This window comes from Podarcis cretensis (genome assembly GCF_951804945.1).
Source record: "Podarcis cretensis genome assembly, chromosome: 2".
Classification (NCBI taxonomy): Eukaryota; Metazoa; Chordata; class Lepidosauria; order Squamata; family Lacertidae; genus Podarcis; species Podarcis cretensis.
Window position 1 is genome coordinate 123753657 of NC_137171.1, and position 14550 is coordinate 123768206.

The 14550-nt window shown below is 46.1% G+C and overlaps 1 protein-coding gene across 1 annotated transcript in view; it reads right to left on the reverse strand.

Annotated features, from left to right (window-relative positions):
* LOC307206561 (uncharacterized protein) overlaps window positions 1–14550 on the reverse strand; it is a 63123-nt gene that overhangs the window by 39559 nt on the left and 9014 nt on the right. The window contains exons 4-5 of the mRNA XM_079959919.1: window positions 10171–10320; window positions 9509–9670 (exon numbers count right to left, since the gene is read on the reverse strand). Coding sequence (XP_079816045.1) covers window positions 9509–9670; window positions 10171–10320 — 312 coding nt within the window. The remainder of the gene's footprint in view (window positions 1–9508; window positions 9671–10170; window positions 10321–14550) is intronic.

Here is a 14550-nt window from a genome sequence, read left to right on the forward strand (position 1 = left end):
CTCTATCCTAGTACAGTATATTCACAACCCTATTCTAAAGAGTTTCTATATGAAGTGGGCGGGGCGGGGGGATAAAAGGGGGAAAACAAGCCCTTGAAAAGTGGAGTAGCCACATTCAGTGAGGCATCTAATCATAGCCTGCATTTTTATTAAGGCTTGATCAGGGCCTGTATTTTAAAATGAGCTTAAAGATTTTCAAATGTTCATGCCAGGCAGAAGACCAGCTGCCTAAGAACCTTGGCAAGATGTTTATTCTCCTGGACAAGGGGGCCCCCTGATTTATAGCAGAAAACAATTCTCAAAGTCGTAAAAAGGGAATTACAGGCTGACAGCCAAGGTTACACTGACCCTACATATTACAGAAGATAAAAAAGCAGAGAAAAACATAATTAAGAGTGGGTAAATAGTAAAATAAAACCATGTGCCTCCCATTCAACTTGAGCCATATTTTCCTAAGGTTGAAAGGTCAAGAGCAGTGAAAAAGGCAACAGGCTTGGCTGGAGAAGAGGTTTTCTTTCTATCTTATTTTGAGGCTGGAAACTGTTCCGTCCTTTTTTTACTTTGAAAAGGTTTATTCTTCTAAAAAGCTATCTATGTTATGTATTAAATATATTGGCTTAAATGTAATTATGCAAAGGAATTAGAAGCTAAGAAATGTTAAATCCTTATGCTAGATTCTTATTTCATATAGTTGGAAGAGATCACAGGGGCCATCAGCCACCAGCCCAGCCCCCCTGCCAAGCAGGAAACATCATTAGAGCACACATATGGTTGTCAGGCCTTTGTTTAAAGACCTCCAAGAGAAGGAGATCTTTCAATGATGATGTGAACTCAAGATCCTTGACATCTGTTTAAGATAAAAATTTAAGATTAAACCATTTGTTTTGGAGGGCAATAGGGCGAGGTGAGCTGGTAATTAAGGTTCCTTGTTGAGACACATGTAAGATATATTACTACTTATTTGTCATTTATAGATAGAAGAATATATAGCTTTTTGTTTCCCATAAAAGGGCAAGAGGAAATGGGTGTATCTTTTGTGATTGGTTCTAGCAAACAGCCAATAGGAATTTCAACCAGGCTGATTGGACAGAGGCAGCCACAGGAGGAGCAAGGGGGCTGGATTAAGGAAATATAAGTGCTGGCCAGAATGGCAGGAGGCCAGGCCAGAGCTTGGTAACCATATACCACTGTGCCTCATATTTATTTGTCTGACAAATAAATTATTATTTTAATTTCTCTATTGCTGCGTTGAATATTTCATTCCAGCTAAGCGTTAACCACAAGCAGGGTGCTACATCAGTTCAAAGGTCACCAGGAAATGGTCTGTCTATGAGGAAAGACCCACAATGGACCCCCGGTCCTAAGCAACAAAATATTACCAATCTGCTTTGTGTCCGAAACCAGGCTGAGCCCGTGATGTGCTGAGATCGCCGCATGGTTGCCATGCATGACCAACACAACACCTGACCTTACTTCTCCTGGCTCCTTCTGGTTGTCCTTTGGTTGAAACGTGTCGGTTGCTGTAGGAAGAGCTGGCTGAAGACGCTTCCCCAATGGCCTTGGAAGGCTAAACTAAGTTTTTTTTAATGAGCCAAGATGCAATACAGGTAATACGGTGTGAGTTGTGCTTCTGTCTGGGAGGGAGATGCTGTAAAGATGGGTGCCATGATGAACTTTTTACTGTGGTTTATTTCTATAGATCACGGCATTGGGACAGTTGACATAATTTTATTTATTGATTTATTTATTGAATTTCTATACCACCCTATACCCGGGGTTCTGAGGGCGGTTCTGGGGGTCTCAGGGCAGTGAATTTATATAGAATTTGATATAAAAAGAGATCCCCATGGTGACCTATTTTGACCCTGATGTCAGTTCTTAGCTTAAATTATTATTATTATTATTATTATTATTATTATTAAACATGTCCTGGAAGTTACGAAGAAGAGAAGAGTTTGGACTTTATATGTGGAGGAGAATCTCTGAGAGAGGAACTGCTATGAGGCCCAAACACAGCATACTAGCTCTTAAGGTTAGCCCTTAAGGCACCAGGTGAGCAAAACCTCCCTTCTTTTAATTATTAGTCAAATAGCAGATCTTATTTGAATTGCCCTGGCTAAAAACCTTGCAACCTTTGCGGTCACCTGCTCATCTTGGTCTGCTGAGAGAAAGGAAACTGTGACAGCAGCTGGGTGACCCGGAATGGACAATAAAATAGGAGTGATAATCTCACTCTTCAAATCTTTATAAAGAGTTCAAACAGGAAGGACATGTGCCACTGATTCGGTACTGCCATCTCCACAGGGACATAACTGTTTTTCGTGTGGAATTTGTTGGAATTGTCGCTCAAGTACAACAGAAGGCAATATATTCGATCTTGCAAGAGTAAATGTGTGTCTATCTTTCCCAATGTTGTCGTTCCAGCGTGGTTCAGGGCGGACCTGAAGTCACAAGATTAAGTCCTCCTCAACTCAGCACCCCCTCTGTCCCACTTCCAGATAAACAACAGGACTCTGCTTCCAGTTGATCAACAACTTTCAAACATTCGCCATTTTCTTCATCTTAGAACAGAAGAGTTTTTCTCTCCAAGCATTCGGGGACCACTGCTTTTCACGTGCCCTTGTGAAATTCCTCTCGCCTCCATGGTAGCATTTTCCTGTTTAGCCAATGTCCTTCCTCTTAAAAATAGGTTGTCAACACCTCCACACCCTTTCTTTGGTGGGGTGGGGAATAATCTAGTTTCCCAACGACATCCATCAAAACAAGGTTCACTCCTTTCAAACCACACACAGCTTTAAATCTTCTTTTAAATGTCAAAGTACACAGCACATCGAACCATCCACACTTGTAACTCTATAAACCTTGTGTTTGGAGAGGCTTGCCAAATCATAAACTTAGGGACTTAATACCAATTAAAATCCTATTATAAGGAGAACGTCTGCTTTTGTTGGCAGTCCGAGGGGGTTGCATCATGGCAAATGTGGTGACCCAACACCTCCATATGCCCCCATGCTGATCTGCATGGGAGCGAGCTGTTGAGGCGACTGCGGGTTAGCCTGCTCCCTCGTACCCCAGGAGGTTTCCAGGAATGCTTAAATCCTTTCATTCCCTACCCCCTCATTTGTGCCTCCCTCCAATGTTGAGAGAGCTGCCGCTATAGTGCAAGACCAGAACTGGAAACTCGAGGTCAAAGAATAATACAAATGTAGGGTTGGAAGGGACCACAAGAATCATCTACTCCAGGGGTAAAGGTAAAGGGACCCCTGACCATTCGGTCCTGTCACGGATGACTCTGGGGTTGTGGCGCTCATCTCGCTTTATTGCCCAAGGGAGCCAGCGTACATCTAGCTTCCAGGTCATGTGGCCAGCATGATTAAGCCGCTTCTGGCAAACCAGAGCAGCGCATGGAAACGCCGTTTACCTTCCCACCAGAGCGGTACCTATTTATCTACTTGCACTTTGATGTGCTTTTGAACTGCTAGGTTGGCAGGAGCAGGGACCGAGCAACGGCAGCTCACCCCGTCACGGGGATTCAAACTGCCAACCTTCTGATAGGAAAGCCCTAGGTTCTGTGGATTAGACCACAGCACCACCCGCGTCCCAGTCCAGTGGTAGTCAACCTTTTTATACTTACCGCCCTTTCTTAATGGTAAACTTTCCTTACAGCCCACCAGGACTTGATGGAAGAAGTATTCCAAACCCCCTACTGCCCGGTTAGAATCCTGAAATGCCCACTAGTGTGCGGTAGGGACCACGTCGACAATCCCTGATCTAGACCAACCCCCTTCAATGCAGGAAAAACAACCCGACCTCTGCTGAAAAACCTAAAAAAATGAAGGAGAGTTCACCACCTTCCAAGGTAGCTCATCTCACTTGCAGTCAGAAATTTCTTCCTAAAGCTTGGGATTAGAGGTATTTTTACTCCTTGCATAAAATACAGATGCAGGAAGAGTCGGAAAGCCAGGAAGTAATTGTAATCTCTGTATTTACATGGATTTAAGTGAAAGAAGCTCTCCACACCGCTGATTTCACCAGGCAGCTAGCCCAGTGAGCAGTTGACAGCCCCCCGTGACAGCAGGTGTATGATTTCTCCCATGTGAATTCTTGTATGAATTCCATGAAGTTTCACAACAGCGGAGCTCCAATTATTATTATTCTTTTTAAAAAAATTATCATATTTTCCATGCTTATTACATAACTGGAGAAAAATATTACAAAAAGGCAATACCGATAAAGAGTACAAATTAAGAAGGGGGGAAGGAAAAGAAAACTTACACTATCTATTATTATTATTATTATTAAGATAAAGAATATGACATAAATTTGAGATTGCAATTTCATGTTACAGTAAAGAAAATCTCATTATCATTAAACCCAATCTCCCATTTATTCCTTTGTTCTTTCTACATAACTTTACTGCCATACCAAAATACTATTTTTTATATTATTTTTACAGTTTAGTAATATTTATATAAGCAATTAATAAAGACTGCTGAGATCACTCAAAAGTAGCTATAGCTTTTAACATGGTATAGTTTTGTTTAAGATATATTCTGAAGGCCTCCCATTTTGATACAAATTCAGCTCTCGGTTTATTTTTTCCTGATAAGCTATCTAATTCAGCATATTCAGTCAATTTTTGAATCTACTCCTGTCTGGAAGGAATTAAGTTGCTTTTCCACCTTGATGGCTATAAGGACTCTCGCTGCCACTGTTGCATACCAAAAAATACCTTCATTTTTTTTTGGAATATCTGAGTCAGTGATCCCCAACAGATATGCCTCTGGCTTTTTTATTACAGTGGTACCTCAGGTTACAGACGCTTCAGGTTACAGACTGTGCTAACTCAGAAATAGTACCTCGAGTTAAGAACTTTGCTTCAGGATGAGAACAGAAATCGCATGGTAGCAGCGGGAGGCCCCTTTAGCTAAAGTGGTACCTCAGGTTAAGAACGGTTTCAGGTTAAGAACGAACCTCCAGAACAAATTAAGTTCTTAACCCGAGGTACCACTGTAAAGGAAAGTCTTAAATCTTTTTCTAATTCTGAATGGATTTCCTCCCAAAATTTTATTTTACTACATTGCCACCATATATGATACAGTGAGCCTGTTTGATCTCCACAACAGTAACTTTTGGCTCCTTTGTACATTTTGGCTAATTTCCATGGAGTTAAATACCACCGGTGCTGCATTTTAAAAAAGTTTTCCCTTATGGCATAGCACGTGGTAAATTTCCAATTATTCTTCCACAGATTTTCCCATTGGGACATTATTAAAACATACCCAAAGTCATGAGACCACTTTATCATGGCTGATGTAACTTCTTCCTCGACTTCCCAGTGGAGGAGGAGGCGATAAGCTTTAGAGAGAGTTTTACTTTTTGAGTGTATTACGAGAAGTCAGCTTAGATCCCTGTGCATATCTCTTTCCACACTCCAAACATTTATATGGTTTCTCCCGTGTGAGTTCTTTTATGAATAGTAAGTTTAGATCCATGTGCAAATCTCTTTCCACACTCCAAACATTTATATGGTTTCTCCCCTGTGTGAATTCTTTGGTGTGATGTAAGGCTTGTGCTGTGACTGAAGTTCTTTCCACACTCAAAACAGGTATATGGTTTCTCCCCTGTGTGAATTCTTTGATGATATTTAAGGCTTGTGCTTTGACTGAAGTTTTTTCCACACTCAAAACAGGTATATGGTTTCTCCCCTGTGTGAATTTTTTGATGTATATGAAGGCTTGTACCCTGGCTGAAGCTCTTTCCACACTCAAAGCACTTATATGGCTTCTCTCTTGTATGGATTCTGCGATGGCAAACAAGGTATGTGCAGTTACTAAAGCTCTTTCCACATGTCACACATTTATATGGTTTTTCCCCTGTATGGATTCGCTCATGCACAGTAAGGTGTGAACTCTGACTGAAGCTCTTCCCACACTCAAAGCATTTATACGGCTTCTCACCAGTGTGAGTTCTCTTATGTGAACTAAGGTGTGAACTCTGGCTGAAGCTCTTTCCACATTCCAAGCATTTATATGGTTTTTCCCCTGTGTGGGTTCTCTTATGTGAAGTAAGGCTAGCACTGTGAGCAAAGCTCCTTCCGCACTCCGAACATTTATAAGATTTCTCCCCAGTGTGAATTATTTGATGCGATGTAAGGCTTGAGCTGTGAGCGAAGCTCATTCCGCACTCCAAACATTTATACGGCTTCTCCCCTGTGTGGATTTTTTGATGCGATGCAAGGCCTGACTTGTGACGGAAGGTCTTTCCACAGTCCAAACAGGTATACGGTTTCTCCCCTGTGTGAAGTTTTTGATGTTCTGTAAGGTTTCTCCTGCTACTGAAGCTCTTTCCACACTCAGAGCACCTATGTGGTTTCTCCCTGCTGTGGACTTTGTAATGTCTTTTAAGGTCTGAGTGGCGCTTGAAACCCTTTCCACATTCTAGGCATTTGTATGATTCCTGTCCTGCGTGAATTCTTTCATGTGATTTTAGGCCAGAACTGTCACTGAAATTCTTTCCACACACCAAGCATTTACACGGTTTCTTCTCTGTGTGGATTCTGCAGTGTGAATTGAACCTAGATTTACTTTGGAATGTTTTGCCACATAAAGGTCTCTCATTTGTTCTCTTCCCCTTCTGATGTTTTTTCTGGGCTAGGATTCTATGGCCGTTATCAGTCTGCATAAGAAGACCATCATTCCTCCCAATCTCTTCTTGGTTTTTCTCTTGTGGTCTTGTTTCTTGTTGATCTTGAAAGGTCTTTCCTTTGACCTCATTCTCGGTTCTCTCTGATGAGACCCAAGAACGATGACTGTTGTCTTGATTACCTGCTAAAGTTAAGGGAAGATCATAATCAAAAATGTAATCCAAATCACAATCCTAGTGAGACTTTTTGTAACATCTGATGGTGATTTTATTTTTTATACCCCATCCATATGTTTGGGTTTCCCCAGCCATGCTGGGCAGCTGAAGAGCATATATAAAACATGGTAAAACATCAAACATTAAAAACTGCCCAATACAGGCTGCCTTCAGATGTCTTCTAAAAGTTACGTAGTCAACTGAAGGGAGGGCGTTCCACAGGGAGGGCCACCACCACTGAGAAAAAAAAGCTGATGGAAACATTCCTTCAGGTCTACAGGGCCGGGGCCATTTAGGGCTTTAAAAGTCAGCACCAACACTTTGAATTGTGCTCAGAAATGTATTGGGAGCCACAGAGGCAGCACTTCCGGTTTGGCTCACCATGGTGGAGGCTGAAAACAACATCACAGCTCTTTTGCATAAGATGGGAGTAATCATCCTTCCAACCCCCTCAGGGTCGTGGGGGGGCAGCTTCACCCACAGATCGCCCAACACCAGCCCCCAATCCGGAAAGGAATGAGGGGGCTGTCGGAATCTGCGTTCAACCGAGCTGATAAAGCTAATCTTCCGGCCGGGTCCTTCGGAATCGCCCTCCGATGATAATGAACGACCTGAGCCTTTGATGAGACTCAGGCACATTCCCATTGAGCAGAGAATCAAAACAGCACGCGGAAGTGATGAGATTTATGGCTACATGCTATGCTTTATTTCTTACTACCCAGACAGCAAAATACATCCTCTCTATGAAAGCAGAGAGCAACTGAACAACAAAGGAACTTAGGAACAGGAAACCACTAACGTCACCTCCGTCTCCCGTGAGACTTCCAACAGCCTGGAAGGTCTCTGGAATGTAAACAGAGTCCTGTGACTCCAAGCAGCTGCACAGTGGCAAAACAGAAACTAACAGGGGCTGGGGGCGCTGGGTGGATGGCAATTTTTTGGCAACTCTCCACAGTCGTTGCCATGAGCAAACGAATTACTGTTTTTGCAGATGAGAAATTGGATTTAATTAACGGGCATACTCAGAGTGAGGAGGGATAAGTTACTCTGCTAATTGATTCAGTCACTGAGGAGCTAAAAGGAATTGAGGAATCATCACGACAGAGTTGGTATGTTGGACCAGAAACAGGGAGTGAACCTTCTTTGTTTCTCTTGATATATTCTGTATTTGCTATTTTACCTGGCAAAATCCGCCCCCCCCCCCCCCCCGGGAAGGACTGACTCTGCCAATGGACTATATAAGCAACTGAGATTGGAGTGCACTATAATATTTGAGACTTATTTTGACTTAAATGTGCGGAGAAGACTTATGAAAAAGATGCTATTATTTTTAATGGACTTTCACAAATGGACTGGGGAGTCAAGGCTTTTTGGCCAAAGTGCGGGCTTCTCTATTTGGATGTATGCCCGGAATAGTTGGCAGAGAGCCAGAATTCCTCCATTTTAAGACATGTCATCATGGATATTTTGAATGAAGAAATGAAAGTAAAGACATGGAGAAGAAATCATCCACACAGGAACATATTTCTAGATACAGGTAGGTAGGCGTGTTGGTCTGCCATAGTCAAAACAAAACAAAACAAAACAAATTCTTCTAGTAGCACCTTAGAGACCAACTAGGTTTGTTATTGGTATGAGCTTCTGTGTATCTGAAGAAGTATGCATGCACACAAAATCTCATAACAATAACAAATTTAGTTGTTCTCTAAGGTGCTTCTAGAAAAATGGTTTTGTTTTGTTTTGTTTTGACAGGAACATATTGTTTGATTTAACTCACTTGCCGGATGAACTCAGAGGCTGCGCCTCCATGGACAGCTGTGAGTCCAAAATGTTTCCCAGGCTGTGCACCTGCTCCTTCAAGGGCACACATACCCGGTTCAGGACCAGAGAGTCACCACAACCCCCTGCCACCCTCCCCCCGGCTCCCAACAGCAGTACTTCTGTCTTATCAGGATTCAAACTCATTGCGTTAGCCGCCATCAGCTGACCTGCAATGAAAGGAAGTCTCAGGTGCCAAGGAACAAGCAGCGGTGCACTTTCGGGATCCTGATACATATCCTTTGCAGTCACATCCTGGCCCCTGCACGTCCCACCCCTGAGGCCACATATGTAGGGCGGCAGGACACGGTTTGAGGAAAATGGCTTCGTGGGCTAGAGAGGGACGGCTGCCATGACCCACAAGTCTCTCACTGCTGACCTGGCAGCTTGGCTGCTGAAAACTGGGGGGAAATCTGTCTCCATACTGAGATGAAGCCCATTCAGTCCCTCAACTGGCAATTGCTGCAGCTACCACCGAGTGTCGGAAGATTCAGGACCTAACACAATATTATACTCTGAAAAAGAATTTTCTTCACACCACCATTCATGGGCATAGACAAGGAGGGGTGGGGGGCAGCTGCCCAGATCAAGTGAAACATTAGAAATACTTAACTAACTAGCCAATCATGCCAGTTCTGTCCCCCTAACAAAAGGCCTGCCCCCCCCACCAAAAATCTTGCGCCCATGCCACCATTGAGAAACATTCCTTTCCTTTCATCTCTCGCGGCCCAGAACTATTGCCCTGCAGCCTTCCTCGTTTTCTTGCTAGAGGAGCTTCCTCACCCCCCAACATCTTGCCAGGTCCCCATCTCCATTCCCTGGAACTCACCAGAACTCTCTGAGGGTCCTGGGTGGGAACATTCAAAGGTGGTGGGAGACAGCCTGACCAGGTCAACCGTCCATCTTCCTCCTTCCATCCTCGCTAGGTTTGCAGGATCAGCCTCTTCCATCCTTCCTGAGGAGCTCAGAAGACAAAACAAGCTGCAGGGTCCTTGGGAGGGAGGGAGAAGCAAAGGGAGCCTCAATAGATCCCATTCAACTCAATGGAGCTTACTTTTGAGTAAATCTGCAAAGGACTGCTGTGCATATTTTCCCTCTTCTGACACCCAGAAACCCATTGGTCCTCTTCCCTGCCTTTCCTCCAGTCAAGACCTTCTTGCTTCTTCTTCCCCTTCTGTATTTTCTGCTGACTTGGGGGAGGGATTCCCTCCTCCTCCCCCCCCCATCCATTTCTCCTCCTCCCCTCCCCCAAACCCCTGGAACTCAGCTAACCTCTCCAGCCTTAAAGAATGCTCTAGGTGGGGAGCCCCAGCTCAGATCCCTTCTAGGATCACAGATCCCACCTCTTTGAAACTATTTTGCAGACGTTTAAGCAAGTTGCAGGTTCCTGGGAGGGAGGCAGAAGCAAAGGGGGGGGTGTGGGGTGAAGGGATTTTCCTTGTTTCCACTCTCCATCCCCCCATGCCCCCATCTCCGTTCCCTGCCACCCACCAGATCTCTCCGAGGGTCCTGGAGGGGAAGGGTCAGAGGTTGGGGGAGGCAGCCGGACCAGGTCAACCATCCATCTTCCCCCTTCCATCCTCGCTAGGATTGCGGGATCAGCTTCTTTTATCCTTGCTGAGGAGCTCAGAAGGCATTTTCCTGGGACGGAAAAATAAGCAAAAAGAGCCTCTGAGGACCTGCAGGGATTCTCCTGCCCCTGAAGAAGCCCAAATGGGGCACCCCCTCTGCAACAGCCCCCAACAGAATCTTCTTTGCACCACCATTAAAAAACATTCCTCTCCTTTCTTTCCACCGTTCGTCTCTGCTCTGGCACTGCAGCCTCCCTCGTTTTCTTGCCAGGGGGGGCTTCTTCACCCCCCCCCCCACATCTCCCTATGTCCCCCCTCTCCATTCCCTGTCACTCACCAGATCTCTCTGAGGGTCCTGGGAGGGAAAGCTTGGAGGCCGTTGGGAGGAATGCAGGAGACAACCTGACCAGGTCCACCGTCCACCTTCCTCCTTCCATCCCCGTTAGGATTGCGGGATCAGCTTCTTCTATCCTTCCTGAGGAGCTCAGAAGCTGCAGGTTCCTGGGAAGGAGGGAGGAAGCAGCAAGGGCAGCCTCAGAGGACCTGCAGCCATTTTCCCGCCCAAGGTATTTTCTGGGTGAATGATAAGCCTGCCTGGGTGTGGAGCTCCCATGTGCAGCGTCCATGATAAAAGAGGAGTGTCCCCCCTCCTGAACCCCACCATGCAAGGAAAGCGGAGTCATGCCTGAAAGAGGATCTTCTTCTCCCCCAACATTCAAAACATTCCTTTCCTGGCTTCCTTTCCTCTCTGCCAGCCTGGAGCTGTGACAGGGCTGACCCCCACCCCACTTCCTCCCTCTGCCCCCCCAGCCCCACTTTAAGGGAAGGGGCTGTAGCTCAAGGGCGGAGCATCTCCTCAGCAGGCAGAAAGCCCCCGATCCAAGACCCCCCCCCTTGGTCTAATCCTGCCCTCTCTACCCAGCATCGATCCCTTTCTCTCCAAAACATCCATGCCTCCCTCCTCCTCTCCCCAGAGCCACCCTGCCCCCTTTCCTTTTTTGGGGGGGGGGTTCCTACCCCAGCCTACAACTCCCTCCCTCCCCCCCCCGCCTCGCCTTCTTGCCTGGCTCTCCCCCTGGGGCGCCCCTGCAGCCCTCGAGGTCCTTTGCTCTCCCCGCAGCTCTTTCGGGGCTCAAATGTGGGGTGCAGCCCCATGCATGCTCCTCTCCCGGAGGGCTTCTCTCCTGCAAAGGAGCTGCTCTGGCACAGGAGCCCCCTCCACCCCCCCCAAAAAATATATCCCCCTCTATTTCCTACCTTGCAGAAGGCACAGTCTTCCGCGCTGCAGGATCTCCTCCATCGCAGCTTTTCAAATGTAACAAACGTGGGAGGAAGTGACGCTTTTCCTCTTCCCCAGGAAGTCCTCTCTAGCAATATAATCGCTGCCTTTAACCCTTGAAGAGCCAGTATTTCCCCTCCCCCCCACCACAGATTTTGCTCACAGCTAGAATAGTTTATTATGGGACGCAGGTGGCGCTGTGGGTTAAAGCCTCAGCGCCTAGGACTTGCCGATCGAAAGGTCGGCGGTTCGAATCCCTGCGGCGGGGTGCGCTCCCGCTGCTCGGTCCCAGCGCCTGCCAACCTAGCAGTTCGAAAGCACCTCCGGGTGCAAGTAGATAAATAGGGACCGCTTACCAGCGGGAAGGTAAACGGCGTTTCCGTGTGCGGCTCTGGCTCTGGCTCTGGCCAGAGCAGCGATGTCACGCTGGCCACGTGACCCGGAAGTAGGCCGTTCTGGGGCACTGCAGCACTTGTTTTTATTGCATTATTTTAGGCTGACATTGCAGCCTGTGTAATTTAATTGTAAAGAGAATATTTTAGAGGCGAGCCATTGTTGCTTAGTGGCTAGAGTGCAGGACTGGGTCCTGGGAGACAGGGTTCATATACCTCACTTAGCCATTGTTATAACAAACCAAAAAATAAAAAAAATAAAAAAAGGGTTTCTTGAGGGGGTGCTTCCCTCTAAAAGGGCAAGCAGGGGTACCTGGACTGCCTCAAGTCTGTTACCTCATTGGAAACATTTATATCTGGCCTAGCAGGTGATCCTAGGGCTTTGCTCGAGAATTCGATAGCCTCTGGCAGCAATTTCCGGCCTGAATAGCGTCCCCATGTGGTGCACAAAGCATTGGTTTCACCAGTTCCTCACATTGTTTAGTTTTTTGCAGACTATGGCAGGGCCTTTGCAGATGCCTCCAGAGCTTGTCTCTCCTGCAGAGGATGACTTGCTGATGCCCCAGGTGCCTTCTTCCAGAAGGAAGCTCTTCGGAGGCGGCAGTCCAGGAGGAGCGCAAAAAGGAGCAGGGATGATGCTTACACTTCCTCACAGGTACTTCATTCCTGGGCTCTGATGACGATTAAGACGTCACCTTGGACCTCTATGGGGTCAGGGTGAGGCTGTCCCAGGTTTTTAAGGATCATCCTGGTTAGCTCAGCGGGTCAGCACGTGGTGCCAGTAATGCCTAGGTTGTAGGATTGGTCCCTGTATGGGACAGCTGCATGCTCCCCCATCGTTCTAACTGGACAGAAGCCGGGTTGCAGGGGGCTGGGCAGAGGGCCTTCTCGGTGGTGGCACCTGTCCTGTGGAGAACCCTCCCACCAGATGTCAACTACCAGACATTTAGAAGACATCGGAAGGCAGCCTTATTTAGGGAAGCTTTTAACGTCTGATGCATTACTGTATTTTAATATTTTGTTGGAAGCCACCCAGGGGAAGCCCAGCTAGATGGGCAGGGTTTATTTATTTATTTATTTATTTATTTATTTATTTGGGAGTAGACTAGAAGATTGTTGGTGTCCCTTCCAACTCTATGATTCTATAAGTAGCAATTCACTATGATGGGAATGTTAGACGCAGGGCTGCCATCATCCCCACAGCTTGCTGGGATCGCAGGGATGGGGACGTGTGGACCACTTGCGCAGCTCCACATTTCAAATGGAAATTCCCTGAGCAGTAGAACCTGAAACTGGTGTGCAGGAAGCTGGCCCGGTGACAGCTTTATTGTCTAAGGGTTTCTGGATAGCGTCAGCCCTGTAAATTTTACACATCATGGTGGCAGCACAAGGCGCCCCCTGCCCAAGCGGGGGCTGGGAGCTGGCAAGCAATAGCTCCTTATCTCTGGCCCATATTCCCATAAAATTATCTTCCTTGAAAGCCTGGCTAAAAGGTATCTAGATGGGTCAGCGACTTTGTGCTTGTGGGAAGGGTTTTCTCAAGGTTTAGGATTCCTCTGGCTTTTTTAGCCAGTGGCTCGGAATACAGCAAATCAAAAGTCAGTTAGAGAGCCACCTAAGGTAGCCAGAAAGAAGGTTAGAAAGCATTGGAACGTATGGTGGGACCCCTAAGAATGCCCCATATAATTCCATCTGATCCTTATTTATCACATCCCAAAGGCACCTCAGTGAATGACGCTATCCTTAAGGAATTGTTTCACGTCTTTGGAGCAGGCGGTTGAGCTTACCACAAAATTGGAAGAGGTGCCTTGTTGGCAATATGCTATACTGAATTTACTGTTAGGCTGCTGCTGGTTCACCCATGATTTTAAGTGGTTGGGCTTTAATTGGGATGGGGCTCCTTATATTGATAAGGCGATGCCGATGGGTTGCGCAATAGACTGTGCAGCGCTCAAGTCCTTTAGCGCCTTTCTGGATTGAACAGTGTGAGTCTATACTCATTTAACTGGGGGTACCATTTTTTGGATTATTTTACTGGCTGGTTCACGTAACACCAGCCTCTGTAGGCTTGCTACACACCCTTTATTCCTCTGAGGAGCTGGGTGTTTCATAGGCAGTAACGTATTTGGGGGTTAGCTGGATACCGTTGCTCAAACATCTGCTTGCCTGTGGTGAAGCTGTTTGCCTTCAAGGAAGTTATTCTTGTTATACTTCTTCTGAAGCAAGTGTTGCTTTGTCAAATCCTATCATTTGCTAGGTCAGTTAAATTTTGCACGCAGGTTCACCTCTGGTGGACTTGCCCGAGAGTGAAGGCCTTTTGGGAAATGATATATAATGAGTTGAAAAAGGTATTTAAGTATACCTTTACTAAGAAACCAGAGGCCTTCCTTTTGGGTATTGTTGACCAGAAGGTGTTAAAGAAGGACCGAACATTTTTTATGTATGCAACAACAGCAGCAAGGATACTCATCGCTAAGCACTGGAAAACTCAAGATCTACCCACACTGGAAGAGTGGCAGATGCAACTGATAGACTATATGGAACTAGCTGAGATGACCGGCAGAATCCGAGACCTGGGAGAAGAGAAGGTTGAAGAAGATTGGAAGAAATTTAAGACTTATTTAAAAAA